We start from the raw sequence: 22,449 nt of genomic DNA, 5'->3' as shown, positions 1-22,449 counted from the left end.
TTTAAATAAACCTGCAGTGTGACAAATGCAATTTTTAAAGTACAAATATTCCATGTAGTCTCATTAATTTCATAAAAACTTTGTGTACAATAATAACTCAAGAATTAGAATGAGGACTTGGTAGCTCATCGAGTAAATACGCTAACTACCACCCCTGGAGTCGCGAGTTCGAATCCAGGGTGTGCCGAGTGACTCCAGCCAGGTCTCCTAAGCAACCAAATTGTCTCGGTTGCTAGGGAGGGTAGAGTCACATGGGGTAACCTCCTCGTGGTCGCTAAAATGTGGTTCGCTCTCAGTGGGACGCATGGTGAGTTGTGCGTGGATGCCACAGATAATCGCGTGAAGCCTCCACACGCACCATTTCTCTGCGTTAATGCGCTCAACAAGCCATGTGGGTTGGCGGAGGCAACTGGGATTCGTCCTTCATCATGAGGACTTGGGCATTCCAAAAAGAATTAGAAACAATGATTAAAAATTGTTTTAGATGAAGTGTAGCATGTTACATAGCAGGAAACTGCTGACAATGCTTGATGTGAATATCCACACTTAAAAAACACTTCACTACTGATGTTTCAAATATGTAGCTATTCTAATCACACAAGCCATTTGCACCCTGCTGAATTAACCTGATTACACCATGGGATGAATCTGTTAGGCCACCTGCAGAAAGCAGTTTCCCTTTCTAAATGCTCATGCTGAGTTATTTAATTACAGTCCTGCTTGCTGGTTCTGTTGTGACTTATAGCTGAAGAGTGTCATTTGTTTTTTGTTAAAATACTCTCTCCTATTCCAGCTTTATAATGCAAAGATGACATAACCAGCCTGACACAGCAAGACTTGCTCAACCAATGGCATGCATTTGTTCTAGGACCATTTTTTTGAATGACCATTGGCAGACAGGGAGTGTTCGAGAAACCTGTTTGAAACCAATTATTACTTTTTGCAATTCCGATAGGGTACGCTAGTTGCGCAGATATTAAACACTTAAACTTCCAGATTTTCATTTCTGGCTATTATTCCATGCATCACATGAAAGTACAGTGTGCAACTATTGTGACAGGACTCGACAGGACTCGACATCTTTTAAATGTCTCTCTCCGTATCACAACAACAAGACACAGGTGTTAGAGATAATTACAAACCAGATGACAAGCCTTACCGCTCTCTGTCTCTCCCGCAGACTGACACGCGACCACGCCCCCCCATGCCACACCCATCTTGGTGAGGTATTATTAATGTAAACACAGAGAGTTATGTCTAAAGTGAATGTAAACAGTGGTGGAGAAATCTGTCTTAATTTTAGAAAGCATACATCACAAACATTGATATGTTACTTGAGCATGTAACTACAGTATTACCATTATTAGTATGACATTTTTTCTCTCCGGACAAGTAATTTTTTACCCGGACAATTCACACCTGCTCGGCCCCAAAGTGCGACGGCCCACCAGGAAAATGCTCGGTATGCCAGATTACAATCCAGCCCAGTTAGAGAGGAGATTCATTTGTCTGCTTCAAACAAAAATGGTAGTAATGGCAGAGACGCGGAAATCGTGAGCATTAGCTAATTGAATTGCAATTGATCAACTGCCGCATTAAGAGCTCATTTGACAAAATACCACAAATGGCACAGAATTAAGTTATTGTGTTATGCAGTTAATGGCAACTGAGCTTTTAAAGGGGAACGAGTGAGAAAATTATATTTGACACAATGCAACCAGTTCACTTCAGAATAACAGCCTCTCTGCTGTGACTTGATTAGCTTCGAATATGTCAATAATTCTTCAACTTCCAGTATTATTATAGTCGAGTGAAGACCAAGGCTCTCTCTGGACAATGTAGTGAGGTATTTTTACAATCCCAGTAATTACTGATGCAGTCTTATGTAAGAGTGCTAAACAGCATTTTAAAGCACTTAGTCATAGGTGGCCACACAGAACAAGGAGTTCTCCATCCCAGCAATGTTTTTGTTTTGAAGTTTGCTTATCTCCTCGGTGAGCGCACTCGACTGAACTGTGTGTTTAGGTACACATTCCAGTCCTGTAACAGAATGAAAAACTTGCCCCGTTTGGTCTCTACTCTGCTTCCCTTTAACTTTACAATCGCTTTATAGTTAATATCTCAAAAAACATTGTAACACAAGGAAATACTGTATATACTGAACCATGCAATTGCATTAATTTATGAACAGAACTGAAAAAGATTCAAAATGTTGTTTTTTTCACATTAATAAAATAATCCAAGATGTGCACTAACAAGGTTTTAAGAATTACAGTCTAGCAATGGTCTTGGCCCCTGTATTTAAGGAAAATGTTTAGTTAACGATGTTAATCTTTGAACCGACCAACTGTTTTGTAAAATATAACTTTTAACAGCAGAACGCAATGCTGTTGTGTCATTTTAATCTGTTGACTTTCAGTACATCGTGCAACAATGTCCACATGTCCTTGTAGAGGTGTTACCTGCGAAAGGTAATCTTGTCCTGTTAGACGAGTTCCTCCTCTGTTCCTCCTTCCTCCTCCGTGTCACTTGCATACACCAGGCAGGGTAAATCCACAGTATTACCATTGCTTTTGTCACTGAATAAGTCCCCAAAGAGCAGAGAGCGGAACTGAAATGAGATATATAAAGGAATTTGAGTCACCAACACCAAAATTACCCATATTAGCATTTAATTATTATTTCCTCTGAATATTACACTGTTTTTAATTGCAAAAATCTGAAGAAAATGCCACAAAACTAGCTATCATTGACTGTAGCCCCATAGAGCTCAATATTAGTATGAAAGTAAAAATGTCGGATTTGTTTTTAGATAATATATGAACCTTGCAAGATGGGACTACCATGAGCTCCAAGTTTAAAGGGACAGTTCACCCAAAAATTCTGTCATCATTTACTCATCCTTATGTTGTTCCAAACCCATATGACACAGCAGCTGTTATGCATAATTTTAGCCTCAGTCATCATCAGTTTTCCCTCCATCCTGTGCTCATGCACGACTGCACACTTCTGATGTTGCTTTCACGCAGATGGAAAAAAAAACATCCACGCAGACGACGAACTCTAGTGTGTGGAAAAACCTAACGATATTCCTCAATCAGAGCTTAGTGCATGCTAAGTGTTTTAACTGGTGTTCATACGAATGTTAATTTTTTTCCAGTATGAAGCTGAAGCTTTGTGTGAAATCTTGTGTGTAGACGAGGTGTAAACACATTTACCGTGAGGCACGATCGCTACTGGTGAATGTGGAAATGCGGCTTTGCGTCCAAGCGGTTAAATGTGCTGCCCGTCCCACAAGTGATTAACATAAACAGTCGCTTATGTCTTACATGAATGCAAACATTTGCAACACATACGTGTCAAAATAACTTAATTGAGAAACACTAAGACAACATGCCATTGTTTTTATTTAATGTATTTTTTTAGATATAGGATTTGCTCAGCAAGAACAAAAGTTAGAGGGAACATTGTTCACCATTCACTTAGATTGCATCTTTTTGCCAGACAATAAAAGTGAATGTTGACTTAGGGTCTTTAATATTAGGGATCAGTCCCTAACATCCTGCCTCCTTTTCTGTTCCACAGAAGAAAGTAAGTCAAACAGGTTTGGGACATGAGGGTGTGTAAATTTATGGGTGTTCTACCAATTGGAGTGATGATATTCACAATGATTTACGGGGCGGCTGTGACTCAGGTGGTAGAGCGGGTTGCCCACTAATCGCAGGGTTGGCAGTTCGATACCCGGCCCACGTGACTCCACATGGCAAATTGTGCTTGGACAAGACACTGAACCCCAAGTTGCTCCCAATGGCTGGCTATGGCCTTGCATGGCATCTCTGCCATCATTGGTCTGTGAGTGTGTTTGTGAATGGGTGAATGAGGCACAGTGTAAGGCGCTTTGAAAAATGGTTAAAAAAGCGATATATAAGTGCAGACCATTTATTTTATGGTACTCCATTTATGGAGTAAAACACTCCGGACCTTCCAAAGTCTGTGGTCACTGTGCTCTATTTTGGCTAGTGAGAGAACAATTCCATACAGCCTTCACTATTCTCACCCTAAAAGTGGCTGGTGTTATTGGTGTAGTCAAGACAGATCCAGGACCCAAACTCTGTCTTGGCTGGGTCTCTCCAGATGTTTGGAGCTGGATCATCTCCCTCATATGAAGAGCTGGGCTGAAGAATCCACTGCCCTGGCTGGAAGGTATCTGTTCCACATCAACAATACAAGCCTCCAAAAGTTCAACATCAGCAACCTCTGCCTCCATGGGACCCTCACATAACGAGATACCTGCTACAGCATTCTTGGGGGTGTCAACGGGACAAACAGCACTGTCATTCCTAGAAGATACAGACCAGTAATGTCAAAGCTGCAGATTTGTTTTCATTTTGTTGTTGAAACTATGATTTTAATCATTAAGCACTTGATGAACCATTTAAATAAATAATCAACCCAAAACTTATAAATCAGTCATAATTTACTCAACCTCATTTAATTCCAAACCAGCATCTATTTTTGAGAGGGGGTAAATTATCAATGAATAATGACACATATTTTATTTCACACACAAAGCTATTGCATGCCTTCAGAATACTTGATATCCACTTTTTCCTACATCCTGTGATGCTTAGCGAGAAATGTGGGTGTTACTTCAGTTATCAAGTAAACTCAGTTGTTGTTGTGGCATACATTCATTCATTCAATCGTTGCGATGTTGGGATTTTGAGGAGTGGGTGTCTGATTTCATGATGACATAATGTACATCAATCACTATGTCAGTGTGTTACTGAATGAAAACCGGCACGCTGTTTCTCCCAGATGCATTTAAAATGTAATATAAGCACAAACGCAACATTTTGAGCAAAAATATCTGTTGTTTTTCTGGAGTAGTCTAGCTCTGCTAGTTCATCTTCAGATCTGTGTGTTTGTCATCTTGTCACCCTACATGTTGATATCAGACAGACACACTGAGGAGGTTTAGTCTTTTGTTTGCCGGGCTGCGGGTGATTTGACAGGTGAGAGGTGCTGCTTCACTGCCATCTGGGATGCATCAGGATGGCTTGTGGCCACATGCTTTTTTGACAACATCTGTATGTGTTTTGTGATACAATCACAAGAAGTTTTGCACCCCGCACCCAACTATATTTAGAACTGACCATTTGCGATCAGATCATCTGAAATGTGTATTAATACCAGCTGTAAACAGTGTCTAAAATGAATGCAGACGGAGCTAGCGAATGCTATAGAACGACTTCCAGCAGTAGTCACACTCACATTCATTTCCTCCAGTAAGACCCCCAGGAAAAAGGTGGACATAGCGTTAGAGTCAAGTGGATTGCTTTGTTGGTGCACAAAAGCCTGAAGTAGCTTAAACATTCTGCTAAACATCTCCTTTTGTGTTCCATGGAAGAAAGAAAGTTTTGGAACATCATGTGGGTGGGGTGAGTAAATGATGACACAATATTTATATTAATTTAACTGTTTCTTTCTATACTCCTTATGAAACCCTTATGTTTAATCTTTTTATCTGCACTATCTTGTAGGCTGAATTTGGGTAAATTGGGCCACTTTTTTACTTTGAGTCACCCTACTTTTTCTGGCCATTTTTGGAACTGTATATTGCAGTACTTCTTATGTACTGTCACCATAGGATGAATTGCTTGTACACTGTAAGTTGCTTTGAATAAAAGCATCTGCAAGATGAATCTATATACGTGTTCCTGTAAGCACACACAGCAAAGAGTTATCAAAGCCTGAGCGACGCGAGTGTCTTTCTGTGGGTACAGAAGCACGTGCAGGCATGTGTGAAGGACAGAAGAGAGAGCGAGAAGAATCAGAATCACATAGTGATGTGTGGGGGTGGGTATGTGAAGGAAGCATGAATGCATGTCTCTGAGTATGTTGATTGCATCCCAGGGGGGCGGGGCTTGTTGTGTTCTGGCCTAGTACCAGAACTGCGACTGTGGCCTTCGGGACAAATATTCCATTACACACGACGACAAAGCAGACTAGAACAAATGTTTATGACTTAACCACTATCTACATAGCTACCCAGCTGCATTGCAAAATATTCGGTTTAGAAAATGTTTACTAAAATTAACTGACAGAAAAGTAATTGAGCAGGTTGGCACTAATTTATCTCATTATTTATTTCTTAATTTATTATTTATTAAATATTACTTGTATTTATTGTTTAGTATGATTTACTATATACAGTATATATATATATATATATATATATATATATATATATATATATATATATATATATATATATATATATATATATATTATTAAATATAATTTGTATTACATTTTTATTAAATCGCTAATGTAGTGCGAAAAGGCAATTAATCGCAATGAATCACACCCCTAACCCATGCATCAATTACATAATATGGAATGTTTCTTCCATCGGAGTAATTTAAGCTTGATGTGGCAGTAGCTGGCAGTCCGCTCCAGCTGTACAGACAATAGAGCAGTTCAGGTTGTAGTCCAAAAACACAGAAGAGTATTAGCATTTTGGGTTAGCAACCGGACTCGTTAGCAACTGTGTATAATTTATGTTGTAGAGCAAAACGCCCAAGTATCTTCAAGGAATGTTTACCACAGACCTTATTTTCCTCATAAACTTATCCCTATTATAAAAACCCATAGGAAAATCCAGAGGGAACCCATGTCGAATTTAGTCTTCTAGGTTCGCCTACTAATTAACATCATGGCTGAACAGCTCTGTAGGCCTCGTCAAACCAGCGAGCAGGCAGAATAGCCTCCAACAAACGTGCTTAAAGACAACTGGACGGAGTACAAGAGTATGCAAGGATTCTCGAGATTTTCAATGTTTCAAAAACTACATTTAACTTGACACAGCATCCTTAAAACACAGGGTTTACGACTAGAGATGCAGAAAACTAGTGAAACCGAACCTAAGCGAGATGCTCCAAAAGCATCCGTTCATAGGCCAACAATTAAAAATAGCATAGTAGGCCAAAATTAGGGTTATGTTTAAATATACGCAAACAAAACAAAGAATATTTTGACTCTAAAAACCTTTTTGTGTTGTCTTAATGCTTATCTGTTGCCACAATACATGTACAGTATAATATTTGTTTATTTTATATTTTAATTATTAAATACTACATGTCTTTATTTGTGGGCCTTTCTGAGTAAATATTGATATGTGATTAATTGCAATTTAATTACTCTTTTATTAATCTGCACATAATGTAATGAATTCGATTTACAGCCCTAATCCTAATATTCAGATACAGTAGCACTACTATTGTTTTCCAGTAATTTCTATGCAAATGTGACGCTTTTTTCCAGTCAAACAAGAAAAGCTGAAATGGCCTTCTTGTACCATAGACTTTGTTTACAGACTAAACACAAATTTGTTGAAATCTACGCAAGTATCAGCCACTAACAAAACAAATAAAGCCTTTGCTCTTTAAAAAAAACATGGGTTTAAAAGAAATCTACATTTTCTATTTATTTTAGCTTCGGCTGGCCTGGATTATCGTGATAAGATAGCCTTCAGCAGGTTGTTAAAAGGTCAGCGGTGACGTATGAGCATGCTACAGGTGACCCAGATGTTTGCAACTGCTTCAGACTGACAGACTTTAAAAGACTGACAATACAACCACAAATGGCACAAAGAGGTGGGGCAGCTCCAGTGATATCACTGCCTCCTGTGGATAAATCAAAGTGATAGATGCGCTTAGAGGCAGGGCCAGCATGTCACAGCTCTAGCTCTGTGTACCCTATATAGTTAAGACATGGAAGACTAGAGCATTAAGCTGTCACTTAACTCAACGCCCACTGGGTGCTTATAGCATTGGCTGTGAGTCATAGTGCTTTGCATTTGCATTGCGCCTATAATTTAACATTGTAGGGCTGAATCATTTTTCAAGTTGAATTGAAAAATGCACATTAATTTCAGAATTTCTCAGTATTTGGTACAAATAACAGTATGCACTCACATATTGTTTTGGCATGAACAAAACACGATGATAATGTTATCCGGCATGATTTAGGAATGTTCAAATCCTCTTGTGTGCTTCAATGGAAGGAAATCTGACCTTTTTCAGTGTGGTCTCAGCCATTTGGTTCCCACTATATATATATATATATATATATATATATATATATATATATATATATATATATATTATTATTATTATTATTATACATTTTATTTATAGGTGCCTTACATGACACTCAAGGACACCTTTCAACAAAACAATAACATTAAACAACAATTAATCATTATTTCAGCCTGAATAGTAATAATACAAACACAAAAGCAATCACATAAAAGCCTGCCTAAAAAGATGGGTCTTAAGGCGAGATTTAAAAACCAGAACACTTTCACTATTTCGCATATCCTGTGACAATGAGTTCCATAAATAAGCTGCATGTCTAGAGGCTCTAGACTCCATAGATGTTGTGCGAACTCGAGGGATAACAAGAGTGAGTGCAGAAGATCATAAAGTGCGAGGAAGAGTGTGGATTTGAAGAAGGTCAAATAAGTATGATGGGGCAAGATTATTAAGTGTCTTATAAGTAAGGAGAAGTATTTTAAAGTCAATGCGATATTTAAACGGGAGCCAGTGCAAGTATTGTAATATGGGAGTATTGTGTTCAGTTTTATCTATATATATATATATATATATATATATATATATATATATATATATATATATACACTCACCTAAAGGATTATTAGGAACACCTGTTCAATTTCTCATTAATGCAATTATCTAATCAACCAATCACATGGCAGTTGCTTCAATGCATTTAGGGGTGTGGTCCTGGTCAAGACAATCTCCTGAACTCCAAACTGAATGTCAGAATGGGAAAGAAAGGTGATTTAAGCAATTTTGAGCGTGGCATGGTTGTTGGTGCCAGACGGGCCGGTCTGAGTATTTCACAATCTGCTCAGTTACTGGGATTTTCACGCACAACCATTTCTAGGGTTTACAAAGAATGGTGTGAAAAGGGAAAAACATCCAGTATGCGGCAGTCCTGTGGGCTGAAAATGCCTTGTTGATGCTAGAGGTCAGAGGAGAATGGGCCGACTGATTCAAGCTGATAGAAGAGCAACTTTGCCTGAAATAACCACTCGTTACAACCGAGGTATGCAGCAAAGCATTTGTGAAGCCACAACACGCACAACCTTGAGGCGGATGGGCTACAACAGCAGAAGACCCCACCGGGTACCACTCATCTCCACTACAAATAGGAAAAAGAGGCTACAATTTGCAAGAGCTCACCAAAATTGGACAGTTGAAGACTGGAAAAATGTTGCCTGGTCTGATGAGTCTCGATTTCTGTTGAGACATTCAGATGGTAGAGTCAGAATTTGGCGTAAACAGAACGAGAACATGGATCCATCATGCCTTGTTACCAATGTGCAGGCTGGTGGTGGTGGTGTAATGGTGTGGGGGATGTTTTCTTGGCACACTTTAAGCCCCTTAGTGCCAATTGGGCATCGTTTAAATGCCACGGCCTAGCTGAGCATTGTTTCTGACCATGTCCATCACTTTATGGCCACCATGTACCCATCCTCTGATGGCTACTTCCAGCAGGATAATGCACCATATCACAAAGCTCGAATCATTTCAAATTGGTTTCTTGAACATGACAATGAGTTCACTGTACTAAAATGGCCCCCACAGTCACCAGATCTCAACCCAATAGAGTATCTTTGGGATGTGGTGGAACGGGAGCTTCGTGCCCTGGATGTGCATCCCACAAATCTCCATCAACTGCAAGATGCTATCCTATCAATATGGGCCAACATTTCTAAAGAATGCTTTCAGCACCTTGTTGAATCAATGCCATGTAGAATTAAGGCAGTTCTGAAGGCGAAAGGGGTCTCAAACAGTATTAGTATGGTGTTCCTAATAATCCTTTAGGTGAGTGTATATATATATATATATATATATATATATATATATATATATATATATATATATATATATATATATATATTTTTTTTTTATTCCATTCTCTTGCTCTGAGTGCTAGTAATTACCCTACGTGTCTATATTGCCAATTTTACAGCATCTTAACCATTTAGTCCACGTAAATGAGAGGTTTAAAATGGAATACCCAGGTGTTGGTGCCACCTGATCCTCAGTGACCTGGGATGGGCTATTGTTCTTTAGATCCTTTAGGGTGGACAACACAACACTGGCCTCCAGCATCATGTCTTCTACACCGAAGGAAACAGGTCTGAAAGACAGCACGCACACAATAAACAAATAATATTCTGGTCTAGTTAGGAAAGTTCAAAGACAATTGCATTAAAATGTACACTGGACTGTCACTAATTTGGTATTAGTATGAAAATCAAATGATGACTTACTCTCCAGCTACACCAAAGTGACCAGACACTGGTACACCATACGACTCTGCAAAGGATAAAAGCCCCTAAAAACAATTGAATAATTATTACTAATTTTCAAAGAAGTAAATCCCTGAGCAAAAGAGTTGAATTTAGAAACGGTGGGGTAGGACATACTAAGGCTTGTTTTTTTTTTTGTTTTTTTTTCTTAAACAGCCAATTAGCTCTAGTCATATCACAGTTGTGAATAATGATTTGCTACTTGCTATTGCTTGTACGTTTTAGGTGGTATTAAGGGGAGGGACATTCTAATTCAATAGAGCACCTGACTGGACAAAAATTTGTAGCGTGCAAGATCAATTTGAAATATTTTTTCACATGCCATTATATTTTTATATTTAGCATATTTTATATCGGCTAAAAGCGAATTGTGTCAACGTTTAGGAGGCCATTAGCATATTGATGGCCTCAAAGCTAACAGACTAAATGGACACCAATTTTAATTTCACAGGGTTGTCATGAGTGCAAACTAGAGGTAGCCTTGCACAATTACAAAGAATTAAGACCTGTCAAAGCAGATTTGTACAGTTTATTATACACAAGGGACACACTGATCCGTACAGATGTATTAGTCCCCATCTTTAGACCTCATGAGAAGGTCAGTCATGTGTGTCCAGACCAGAGTGTGCTGTCTAGCGCTGTAACTCATTGTGACAGGTTTGCTGGTTAGAGTCCAAGCATCTGTGCAACTGCATCACTGACTGACACAAACACACTGTGGCCTGCCAAGACATGATGCCATGCAGCCAAAATGTGTAAGTGAAATGTGTCAGTACTATAGGGGGCATAATCCAGTGCCACCAGATTTCCCTGGAAATCAGGGTCAAAGGTTGAGAGATAGAATACAAAATTAACTTGAGGTTTTGTTTATCTTGGATACATTACTTTTCCATACAATGAAAGTGAATGTTGTCTAAAGCTAACATTCTGCCTAACAACTCCTATAAAGTCATACGTGAGGGTGAGTGAATCAAGTCAAGTCATTTTTAATTGTATATTGTATTTCACAGTACACATTATTTCAAAGCAGCTTTAAAGAAAATCATACTTTAATGCAGGGCTGGACTGGTAATCTGGCATACCGGGCATTTTCCCGGTGGGCCGACGCATTTTGAGCCGATCAGGGGCGTAATGGCCATCGGGAGAACCAAGCGGGCCGGTGGCTCGCGAATGTGCCGAATTAGCCGCGATAAGCAGCAATGAGCCGCCGCGTTATGCAGAACGGACCACAAAACAGCGCCACGATATGCAGATAAGGGCAGCGAACCCCCCCACCACCCACCCTCCCCGCTCAACAGTTGGGCCAGTTGCCATGTAAAACTCCCGGGCCAATTTCACTTCCCAGTCCAGCCCTGCTTGAATGTCTTAAATGCATAAAAGTCCCCAGTAAAACAGCCTTATCTTGTATTTCAAACAAATAATGACAAAAAATTTAATTTTGGGGTGAAGCTATCCCTTTAATGCCAAAAGTACCTAAAGTTTGAGTTTGGGCAGAAGTTGAAAAAAAACATTGCAGTCCGTTTACGGCAGAAGTATTACATACATTCTTTGAACTCGCTTGGGTGAATATGATATGCACAAGGACTACCGAACATCCAGGACAGAAATAAGTTGCTATAAAAATGAATACAGGCTGGTCCTCAACACACACAGATGTCCAGCTCTATTAAAAACATTCAAGCATGTGAAGTGTGGGACACACAACTTGCACACATATCCTGTGTAAAAACATTCCGTGCTCAAGTCTCACCCTTAGTTCTTTGAGGCAGAAGGTTACGGCTGAATCCACTCCAACCTGAAAATAGTCAAACTCATCCGGGTGCAGTGATAGCTCAGTGTTCATACCTTTAACACAGCCTATCAAACAATCAAAGTCTAATTATTGCAGTACTGCACTATTCAATAACTGCATGTTTTGTCATTTCACATTAACATTGCAGCAAATGGATTTAAAATAATAATTCATTGGAAGACTCATACTGTACCATTATAATATCATATTTCTGTTTCCTTACTCTTTTCTTCCTCACAGTAGGTCTTCAAAGTCACTTTAACAGATGATATGGAAACTGTGATCTCTTCTTGTGAAATTGGGAAATGCACCATAAGATCACCCATAAGTCTAAATTAACACAAACAATAAAGGATGGAGGTAACATCACAGTAATACTAATATCACCCTTAAACTAATGTGTAATTAGATCAATTGTGTAAATAAAGTGTTAATGTAGCTCCAACATTTCATTTATTTTTAAGACTACCGTTTAAGAACCATTTAAAATGTAAGGGGTATTTGCCCATGCAAAAGCTGCCACTATGATGCTAGTGTGTTCTAGGTGGTTGCCATGGCATTGCTATGTGTTTTCTAAGGTGTTTTAAGTGGTTGCTAGAGAGTTGCTAGGGTTTTCTCGTTGGTTGTGAGGAGCTTTCTAGGTTGTTTTGGTGGTTGCTATGGTGTTGCTATATGATTTATAAAGTGTTTTGAGTGGTTGTTAGTTTTGCTATTCAGCTGCAAGGGTGTTCTGGTTGGTTGCTACGTGGTTTCTAGGGTAATCAGGGTGGTTGCTTGCTTCCTAGTCAAGAGCCCATGGCTTGTGTGGCTTCTTCAATATAAGTCAGATTGTGATAGCACACCTCTCCAAACAACCCTTAGCAAGCACTGCTAATAAGTAAACAATGCATTTTGGGAACAACTGTTTGTGTACTTACTTGGGCTGGGCTGTCAGGACATTTGGACAGAGGTGAGTTGGAAACACGGCCTGCAAAGCATCACATTCCTGATAGCCCAAATTATAGGTCTTCATTATTCCTATAATGTACATGTACAGTAAGTGACAACATCTTGATTAAAACAAATGAGACTTAGATTTTTAGCCTTATAGTATACAGTAGCATATAGTTTGGGAAGGATTTCTAACATTCCAGTGAATTTTGGTGTCTGTCCAGTGTAGTGTGCTGTTACTGTGTGATTACCTCCACCAACCACGATCTGTTCCTCCAATGTCAAAACAAACTGAGTGTATCGCTAGATGGAATTCACCTATAATTTACATGCAAAGAGCTGTAAATGAACTCACCATGTCTGCAGTGGAATTGAAATATCACCCTGTTATCAGGGACACTGATGGATATCTCACATCTGTCCACACTGCGATCTCTCCATGCAACACAACGGAACAAGGGAAGTACACACTGAAAAGCAAGCATACTTGGTCAATACAGTATATTGTTCTGAATGACTGACTGAAATGAAAAGGCCAAATATCTTCAGATTAAACAACCCGTCTAGTCTATTGGTTTATCAATTGTCCACATTATATTAAAATAATGTGTAAACACTTTACAATAAGGTTCTAGTGGTAGACTGATATATCGGTTTTACAGATTAATCTGTGCCGATAGTTGGTTTTTGGAACTATCGGTTATCTGCTCAAATCTGCGCTAATAGTTGCTGATAGATTTTTTTATCATGTCATCATTTAAAAATAAGAATCCCTGTTGTGTTTTGGGCATGTTTTTACTTAAAGGTCTTGCATTATGCACCAAATCTTATTTTTTTCTGGTCATGATTGGGATTTTGGTTGAAAAATAAACAGCACCTGGGATTTGATTTATCTGTGTTCGCCATATTAAGGCCATTTTTTTGAATTTCTATAAACCAATTTTAAGAACTATCGGCCAATTAATCGGTTATCAACCTTTCCCACCACCTTAGTTATCGGTATCTGCAAAATCCACTATCGGTCAACCTGTTTGTCAATGTTCTGTTTGTTGACATTAGTTAACAGGAACTAACAATGAACAATGCTTTTACAGCATTTACAGTTGAAGTCAGAAGTTTACATACAATTAGGTCGAAGTTTAACCATTCCACAGATTTAATATTAGCATACAACTGTTTTGGCAAGTCATTTAGGACATCTACTTAGTGCATGACACAAGTAATTTTTCCAACAGTTGTTTACAAGCAGATTGATTCACTTTTAATTGACTATATTACAATTCCAGTGAGTCAGAATTTTAGATACACTAAGTTAACTGTGCCTTTAAGCAGCTTGGTAATTTCCAGAAAAGGATGTCAAGCCTTTAGACAATTAGCCAATTCGCTTATAATAGGAGGTGTACTGAATTGGAGGTGTACCTGTGGATGTATTTTAAGGCCTACCTTCAAACTCAGTGCATCTTTGCTTGACATAATAGAAAAATCAAAAGAAATCAGCCAAGACCTCAAAAAAATAATTGTGGACCTCCACAAGTCTGGTTCATCCTTGGGAGCAATTTACAATGGCCTGAATGTAGCACATTCATCTGTACAAACAATAGTACGCAAGTATAAACACCAAGGGACCACGCAGCCATCATACTGCTTAGGAAGGAGACTGTGGTGATGGGGGCGTGGTCGTGTGTCTGCGGGAGAGGGGGAGTGGTGTGGCTCGTCAAGCTGGTTGACATGATCTCTAACAGCTGTTTCTTGTTACATTGATAGCAGGGAGAGGCCTCAAAAGCAGCCGAAACACACCAGACAGCGGAGAGAGAGAGAGGGACACGAGTGTGCAGTGACTGGCGTGTCTCTGCTGCTTTTGAGGCCTCTCCCCGCTATCAATGTAACAAGAAACAGCTGTTAGAGATCATGTCAACCAGCTTGACGAGCCACACCACTCCCCCTCTCCCGCAAACAGACACACGGCCACGCCCCCATCACAACAGAGACACATTCTGTCTCCTAGAGATTAATGTAGTTTGGTACGAAAAGTGCAAATCAATCCCAGAGCAACATCAAAGGACCATGAGAAGATGCTGGAGGAAACAGGTAGACAAGTATCTATATCCACAGTCAAACAAGTCCTATATCGACATAACCTAAAAGGCTGCTCAGCAAGGAAGCAGCCAATGATCCAAAAGCACCATAAAAAAGCCAGACTACAGTTTGCATGTGCATATGGGGACAAAGATCTTACTTTTGGAGAAAAGTCCTCTGGTCGTATGAAACAAAAATGGAACTTTTTGGCCATAATTACCATCGTTATGTTTGGAGGATTGCAAGTCGAAGAACACCATCCCAACCATGAAGCATTGGGGTGGCAGCATCATGTTGTGGGGTACTTTGCTGCAGGAGGGACTGGTGCAATTCACAAAATAGATGTCATCATGAAGAATGAAAAGTATGTGGATATATTGAAGCAACATCTCAAGACATCAGCCAGGAAGTTAAAGCTCGTCGCAAATAGGTCTACCAAATGGAGAATGAACACACGCAAACCTTCAAAGTTGTGGGAAAATGGCTTAAGGACAACAAAGTCAAGGTATTGGAGTGTCCATCACAAAACCCTGACCTCAGTCCGATAGAAAATTTGATTGGCAGAACTGAAAAAGCATGTGCGAACAAGGAGGTCTACCAACCTGACTCAGTTACACCAGTTCTGTCTGGAGGAATGGGCCAAAATTCCAGCAACTTATTGTGAGAAGCTTGTGGAAGGCTACCCAAAATGTCTAACCCAAGTTAAACAATTTAAAGGCAATGCTACCAAATACTAGCAAAGTGTAGGCTATGTAAACTTCTGACCCACTGGGAGTGTGATGAAAGAACAAAAAGCTGAAATAAATACTTCTCCCTATTTTAGGAATGTGAAATGTCAGAATAATAGTTAAGTAGTGATCGTAACTGACCTAAGACAGGGAATGTTTTCTACGATTAAATGTCAGGACTTGTGAAAAACTGAGTTTAAATGTATTTGGCTAAGGAGTATGTAAACTTCTGACTTTAACATTAACCAAGATTAATACAGTTAATGTAACCATATACTAATAAATGTTGTATATGTTAACATTAGTTCATGCACTATGAACTAACATAAACTAACAATAAAAAATAGTATTTTTATTAAATAACATTAACAAAGATTAATAAATGCTGTAAAAAATATATTGTTCATTGTTAGTTCATGATACCTAATGCATTAACTAATGTTAGCAAATGGAACATTATTGTAAAGTGTTACCGATAATGTTTTAGCATTTAATGTTGAGCTCACAGAAGCTGCACAGTCATGATTAAGTACCACATCCAAACTTTTAAGTCTTGAAAGTGATGTACTCTTACAACCTGTGGTTCTGAATGTTTACTACCTTCATGTTTAATTTGCATTTTGCCACTTCACAGCCATGTTGATCATCAAAGTCTGGAATATATTGCTGGAAGAACAGAGAAGTGAAGAAGAAACAGCCATATGCCGACTGAGATGTGTTGACTGACCTAATAGCCAACTGCAGATGGGAACGAGACATTAGAGAGTGTGAGAAAGAAAATAAAAATGTAATATTTGGAATAAAAAGATAATACAATGGACTTTATGTAATTTTTAAATATGTAAATGTGCCATCTTCTCTCTTCTGAATTGTGCAACCCATCACCCCCCTAATTTTGTATTTATTTGAAAAGATGCGGAAACGTAATAGTGGCATTATTCTTTTGAATAAATTATAATTGTCATGGTCTTCCATTCACTCCAATTCACAGCTATCGAAGTTTACCCTGCAAATTGTTTACTTCTTTTATTTTGACTTTTAGGAGCTTTAAAGTTCTGGGTAGGGTTGCATCAGCTGTGTGTAAGGTCTCACGTAAGTCAGGACGTAAAGTTCACACTAAGGGACTAGTTAGTTTGTAACTAAGTCAGTGCTTAATTTGGTTGCACCACCAGTTCTTAATGCAAGACTTAACTAGTAGGTCGTAAGCTCTCCGTAATGTAATGCGTAGTCAAATAATATGATGTTTACCTTAAATTAAGTGTTAAAATCCGTTACTCGTGGTCGTAGGCTTCCGTAAATATTTAGTTCATATGTAGGGTTACGTCCTACCTAAGTTTAATGCTGCAACGCTCAAATATTTACGCCACAACTAGGCTAAGTTATAACTTAAGTACAGGTGGTGCAACCGGTCCCTTGGTAACCATTCAGTTGCATTGTATGGACATTCAAAACTGAGATATTCTTCCACAAAATGTATTTGTGTTCGGCAGAGGAAAGAAAGTCAAACACATCTGAGATGGCATGAAGGTGAGTAAATGATGAGTGAATTTTAATTTTTTTGGGTGAACTGTCCCTTTAAATCTAGTTTGCATACTCACGCTAAGCTAGAAGAGCTTAAATGCTGCAAAATGCTGCATTACGAGACAGCTCACTATATTTTGCAATAAAGCCAATATTTATGCATATAAAATATAGGCTATATTACCCCTTTCTCCAGTGGATCCAGCCACATTTCATCACCAATTCTTGACAGGGCATGGACTGCTTTCCCAAAGACTAAAAACAGAAAAAAAGACATTCATTAACAACAAAAACTAACCTGTGTGAAAACTCATTAAGAAATATTATATATGCTTATATAGTATAACGTGTCATACCTTTAATGCCGTTGCCTTCAATTAGGCACTTCATTTTAATTATTATTTTAATAATTATTACTTGAAAAATATTTCAATATTTGCTGAATACAAACTATTCCGTATTTAATCGTTCTAATGGTAACTGTATTATCTTTCGGCTAAAAACGCAAATTCTGACAGAAAGTATTTGAAGAGAGTGAATTTTGAGCATGAAAATTGTTTATAAAATACTACAATTTTCGCGCGCACACGGGAATGACGACGACGATATGAAGCTGTGAACGCGCGCCATCTCGCGTTCATGAGGTCTCACAGCACATGCTTTCGATTTTACAAAGTCAGACGCAAGTTTTCCACAACTTTCAGAACAAATTTAACAACACATACAATGTAAAATCTATATATTTAATAATGATAATAAAAAATACGGTGCAAAAAAAATTTATTTAAAAAATCTGACGAATGTGGTGTCAAATATCTCTTTTAAAAAAAATAAGAAAAAAACGTTTTTGTTTTTTTGTCATTTTATTTTTTTTAATTTATTTTATTTATTCGTTAACTCATCACATTCATTGTGGAATCATAGGAACTGAATATATCGTGAACAGCAGCCGGCCGGGACGATTAAAGTGTAACACTCAACACTCACGTGGTTGTGCATATAAACAAATGTTGCGTTTAAAAGACCATATAGTCTAAATGAGTGTCGTTAACACCTATAGGAATACAAAATGAGTTCATATGGTAGTTGGTGCACTTTTAACTTCACTTATAGAAGTCGCCGGTTTGATGATGTATTTCAGACTGTCTGATCGACAGTAAATAGTTTTGATCTTGGTGAGGTAAAGACATTTTTGTGGTTATGGCCTGTAATGATGATGTCTGGCAGATAGCAGGACGCCGCAAAGGCGCTGCCCGAAGAGGAAAACCACCCTTAAATCCAAAACCAGACTCTTCTCAGGTCCATGACATCAAACTGGACAAGCAGAGGATAATCAATGCCATGTGAGTCAATCCGTCATTATTACATGTCTATGGATAGCATAGTGGTTCAAATCCAAGCACTAACACAATGCATTGGTGTTACCAGGATAATACCATGGTATCCTTTGAATTGCAATGGATTACCATGCAAATACTTGTATAAATGTATACAACAGTGATACAGAATCAAGGCATTATTGTTTGATTAGTACCACCACTGTACATTTTTGTAAGTTATAGAGTTGGACAGTGTTGTATTGTTCATATTCTTGACGTCCCTGTGATGCATTTTGTATCTCTTCTTCACAGGAATGACCTGAGAGGAGAAAACTTCTGTCTGGAATGGAGAGGTGACTCAGTTTTTCATACATTGAACCACTATTTCTGCTAAACTACAATAAATATTAGGGATTTACCTTTTTATCGGCCAGTTATTGACCAAATGAAAACCATTGGCATATCGGTCAAAAGCATGAAAACGATGATATGACAATAAAAATGGTTGATTTATAATTTTGCTGATTTATTGCATTGAATAAATTGTATTCTGTATTTTTCTGGGTGTAATTTAAACAAGCACCTATAAGTCAGAAAAAAGTGTGTTGACTGTGCATAATATGAATGCATTTGTACTGGTGTCAATGCACGATTTCTTAAATATATTTAAGTCTTTTTATCTTGTATTTATCTTTCATTGTGGCTCTCAGAAGTGTGGCCTGTCTAGTGTTCAACAGATCCAGCCCATGTTTAATGTAAATTATTTATTGTTACAAAGGTAAAAACATCTGTATTTTTCTTTACCTCTTTGTACATTTCTAAAGCATAATTCCTAAGTAAAACAGTGATCTGATGACAAAATTTGGTAAGTGGTAAAATATCGGTATCTGCCAAAAAAAATTCATATCAGTGCATCCCTAATAATTACCACATTCCCTTCTCCCACAATCAGATCTGCTGTCAGAGCATCTTCTTTCCAATGCTTCAGCATCCTCGGAGAAAATTAAAGATGTGCCTCTTCAACATTGTGTGTGTTACGGTTTGGGTAACTTTGCCTCTTGTGTATCTGCCCGATACCAACTTGCAATGTTGTTACTGCTTCTAGATACTCTCCAGGTAAACAAACATGCACATACTCTGTATTTTTCAGATATTGTGGTCCGAATAAGATCGACCTCCCTCAACCGCTCTTTGTTCTCTTGCAGATTCCAGTGGGCAGTTGTTGTGTGTATGATCCTGTGTTTTCTGTGTCCGAGTGTGATGCTCTCCGAGAGTTCGGCTTCACTGTGCTCACCGAGAATGAGGTGGATCACATCTACGGTCATTGAAATAGATATTTAATTTGTTCTCTGCGGGGGGCCGGGGTAGCTCAGCGAGTATTGATGCTGACTACCACCCCTGGAGTCGTGAGTTTGAATCCAGGGTGTGCTGAGTGACTCCAGCCAGGTCTACCAAGCAACCGAATTGGCCCGGTTGCTAGGGAGGGTAGAGTCACATGGGGTAACCTCCTCGTGGTGGTGATTAGTGGTTCTCGCGCTCAATGGGACGTGTGGAGAGTTGTGCGTGGATCGCGGCGAGTAGCATGAGCCTCCACATGCTGCGAGTCTCCGCGGTGTCATGCACAACGAGTCATGTGACAAAATGCGCAGATTGACGGTCTCATAAGTGGAGGCAACTTAGACTTATCCTCTGCCACCCGGATTGAGGCGAGTAACCGCACCACCACAAGGACCTATTATGTAGTGGGAATTGGGAGAAAGGGGATTATTTTTTTTTTTAAATAAATACATAATTTGTTCTCTGCCAGTAGATGTCTGATAGTTGGGAAGCATTGGTTTTATTTTTCTTTCTGGTGGCATCCTCGTCAGGAGGGGAAACGAGCGGTGTGTGAACCGACCCTGTTCTACTTGATGCATTGTGGGAAGGCTCTATATAACAACCTACTGTGGAGAAACTGGTCGCCCTGGGCACTGCCAAATATCATTATTATTGGCAACAGTTTTCATGGCATTCAAGAAAGGTAGATGCCTTAAGTCATTTGGGCAGCATATCTCTTAAATCACCAAGTGCAAACGCAGTTCTTAGCGCTTTATTTCAAAGTGCTTTAATAATTGACTTTTATTTGTTTAGGATGCTTCAGAGAGAGTTTCAAGGAGACTACAGCTTCCTTTCAAATGTATCCTTTAAATCTAACAGTTACACGTTTAGCATAATATAGGTGTTTGTTTAGAGATGAATTCCAACACAACGTAAAAGGGTCTATTGAACTTGGATATGGCTGCTCACCCAGAACACAATGTTGCATGTATACACCGATCAGCCACAACATTAAAACCACCTGCCTAATATGGTGTAGGTCCCCCTTGTGCCACCAAAACTGCGCCAACCCACAATACTCAAATCAGCCCGTCTGGCACCAACAATCAACCATGTGATTATCTAATCAGACAGTTGTATGGCAGCGGTGCATAAAATCTTGCAGATACAGGTCAGGAGCTTAAGTTAATCTTCACATCAACCATCAGAATGGAAAAAAAAAGGGACCGTGGCATGATTGTTGGTGCCAGACGGGCTGGATTGAGTATTTCTGGGATTTTTACACACAACGGTCTCTAGAATTTACTCTGATTAGTGCCAAAAACATCCAGTTAGCGGCAGTTCTGTGGCTGTAAATGTCTCGAGAGAGCAACAGAGAATGGCCAGACTGGTTTGAACTGACAAAGTAACTCCGATAACCGCTCTGTACATTTGTGAGAAGAATATCATCTCTGAATGCCATTCTGAGATGCAGGTTGGTGTGGTTTTGGTGGCATGAGGGGGACCTACACAATATTAGGCAGGTGGTTTTAATGTTGTGGCTGATCGGTGTATAACCACGTATTATGAAATTGCCTTAAGTGGAAAATATTCAGCAAAGCTTTGAGACAGAACTTCAGAGGAACAGACCAAATAAACAAGGGTCACACTGTAAATGTGATTGGAGTCTTACAGGTATTTCTCCTCATAAGAATGTTACAGCCCTTGACTCAGCTGTTGTTTTAGGTGATAAGTGTGTGCGATGAGACGTCTCTGCCCTGCTCACCGCGCTTCCTGGATGTGTTTAATGACACTGCGCTCATTCGGTTCCCTCCTGAAAATCTGAACAAACTAGCAGACACCACGTGGATTGAGCCTTTAGAGCCGCTGTACCAACACTGCAAAGATCTTGAGATCATCCAGAGAAAGAAATCCTGCTGAGGAATAAACTTTCACTACTTTAAATATTTAACAAGACTCCTGTTGATTATTTGTTACACTACAAGAAAATATAATTTTCTGTTTCTCTTACACACAAAAATCAGCCACAACATTAAAACCACCTGCCTAAAATTGTGTAGGCCCCCCTCGTGCCACAAAAACAGCACCAACCTGCATCTCAGAGATGATATTCTTCTCATCACAATTGTACAGAGCGGTTATACGAGTTACCATAGACTTTCAGTTCAAACAAGTCTGGCCACTCTGATGACCTCATCAATAAGACATTTACAAATGTCCCTGGTTGATTTGTGCATGATTCATAATGTCTTGTTACTCTAGAGGGAAGTAAAAGAAACATTCAAACTTTTCTGCACCTCTGAAACTATGCCAAGGCGGCAGGGCAAAACCAGTCTAAATTAAATCCAAATCAAATTC

At 39.0% G+C, this 22,449-nt stretch overlaps 2 protein-coding genes across 2 annotated transcripts; one reads left to right on the top strand and one right to left on the bottom strand.

Annotated features, from left to right (window-relative positions):
- Positions 1 to 2,441: 2,441 nt before the first annotated feature.
- rad9b (RAD9 checkpoint clamp component B) lies at positions 2,442 to 18,256 on the bottom strand. Its single transcript, XM_052108212.1, has 11 exons — positions 17,812 to 18,256; positions 17,640 to 17,710; positions 16,535 to 16,672; positions 13,486 to 13,600; positions 13,118 to 13,217; positions 12,424 to 12,530; positions 12,159 to 12,265; positions 10,370 to 10,434; positions 10,114 to 10,236; positions 4,058 to 4,340; positions 2,442 to 2,611 (listed from the first exon to the last, which is right to left on the bottom strand). Exons 1-11 carry the CDS (start codon positions 17,843 to 17,845, stop codon positions 2,486 to 2,488), a joined length of 1,269 nt encoding a protein of 422 aa, XP_051964172.1. The 5' UTR covers positions 17,846 to 18,256; the 3' UTR covers positions 2,442 to 2,485.
- Positions 18,257 to 18,421: 165 nt separating this feature from the next.
- Positions 18,422 to 22,138, top strand: srrd (SRR1 domain containing). The gene is made up of 7 exons (XM_052108292.1): positions 18,422 to 18,798; positions 19,087 to 19,127; positions 19,727 to 19,890; positions 19,980 to 20,078; positions 20,643 to 20,794; positions 20,905 to 20,950; positions 21,817 to 22,138. The coding sequence occupies exons 1-7, from the start codon at positions 18,656 to 18,658 to the stop codon at positions 22,009 to 22,011; spliced, it is 840 nt and encodes a 279-aa protein (XP_051964252.1). The 5' UTR covers positions 18,422 to 18,655; the 3' UTR covers positions 22,012 to 22,138.
- The last annotated feature ends 311 nt before the right edge of the window (positions 22,139 to 22,449 follow it).

The sequence above is a fragment of the Xyrauchen texanus genome, chromosome 37 (assembly GCF_025860055.1).
Source record: "Xyrauchen texanus isolate HMW12.3.18 chromosome 37, RBS_HiC_50CHRs, whole genome shotgun sequence".
Lineage (NCBI taxonomy): Eukaryota > Metazoa > Chordata > Actinopteri > Cypriniformes > Catostomidae > Xyrauchen > Xyrauchen texanus.
The sequence above is the reverse complement of the archived record's forward strand: the minus strand, read 5'-3'. Positions and strand labels throughout refer to the sequence as shown.

Excerpts from the sequence above, each read along its gene's own strand:
- rad9b (XM_052108212.1), bottom strand. The coding sequence starts at position 17,845 with ATGAAGTGCCTAATTGAAGGCAACGGCATTAAAG. Across the intron at positions 13,601-16,534 it reads AATGCAAATTAAACATGAAG|TGTGTACTTCCCTTGTTCCG; the intron begins GTAGTAAACATT and ends CTTGCTTTTCAG. Across the intron at positions 10,237-10,369 it reads CACTTTGGTGTAGCTGGAGA|ACCTGTTTCCTTCGGTGTAG; the intron begins GTAAGTCATCAT and ends GCTGTCTTTCAG.
- srrd (XM_052108292.1), top strand. The coding sequence starts at position 18,656 with ATGGCCTGTAATGATGATGTCTGGCAGATAGCAGGACGCCGCAAAGGC. Across the intron at positions 20,079-20,642 it reads CTGTGCTCACCGAGAATGAG|GAGGGGAAACGAGCGGTGTG; the intron begins GTGGATCACATC and ends CATCCTCGTCAG. Across the intron at positions 20,951-21,816 it reads ACTACAGCTTCCTTTCAAAT|GTGATAAGTGTGTGCGATGA; the intron begins GTATCCTTTAAA and ends CTGTTGTTTTAG.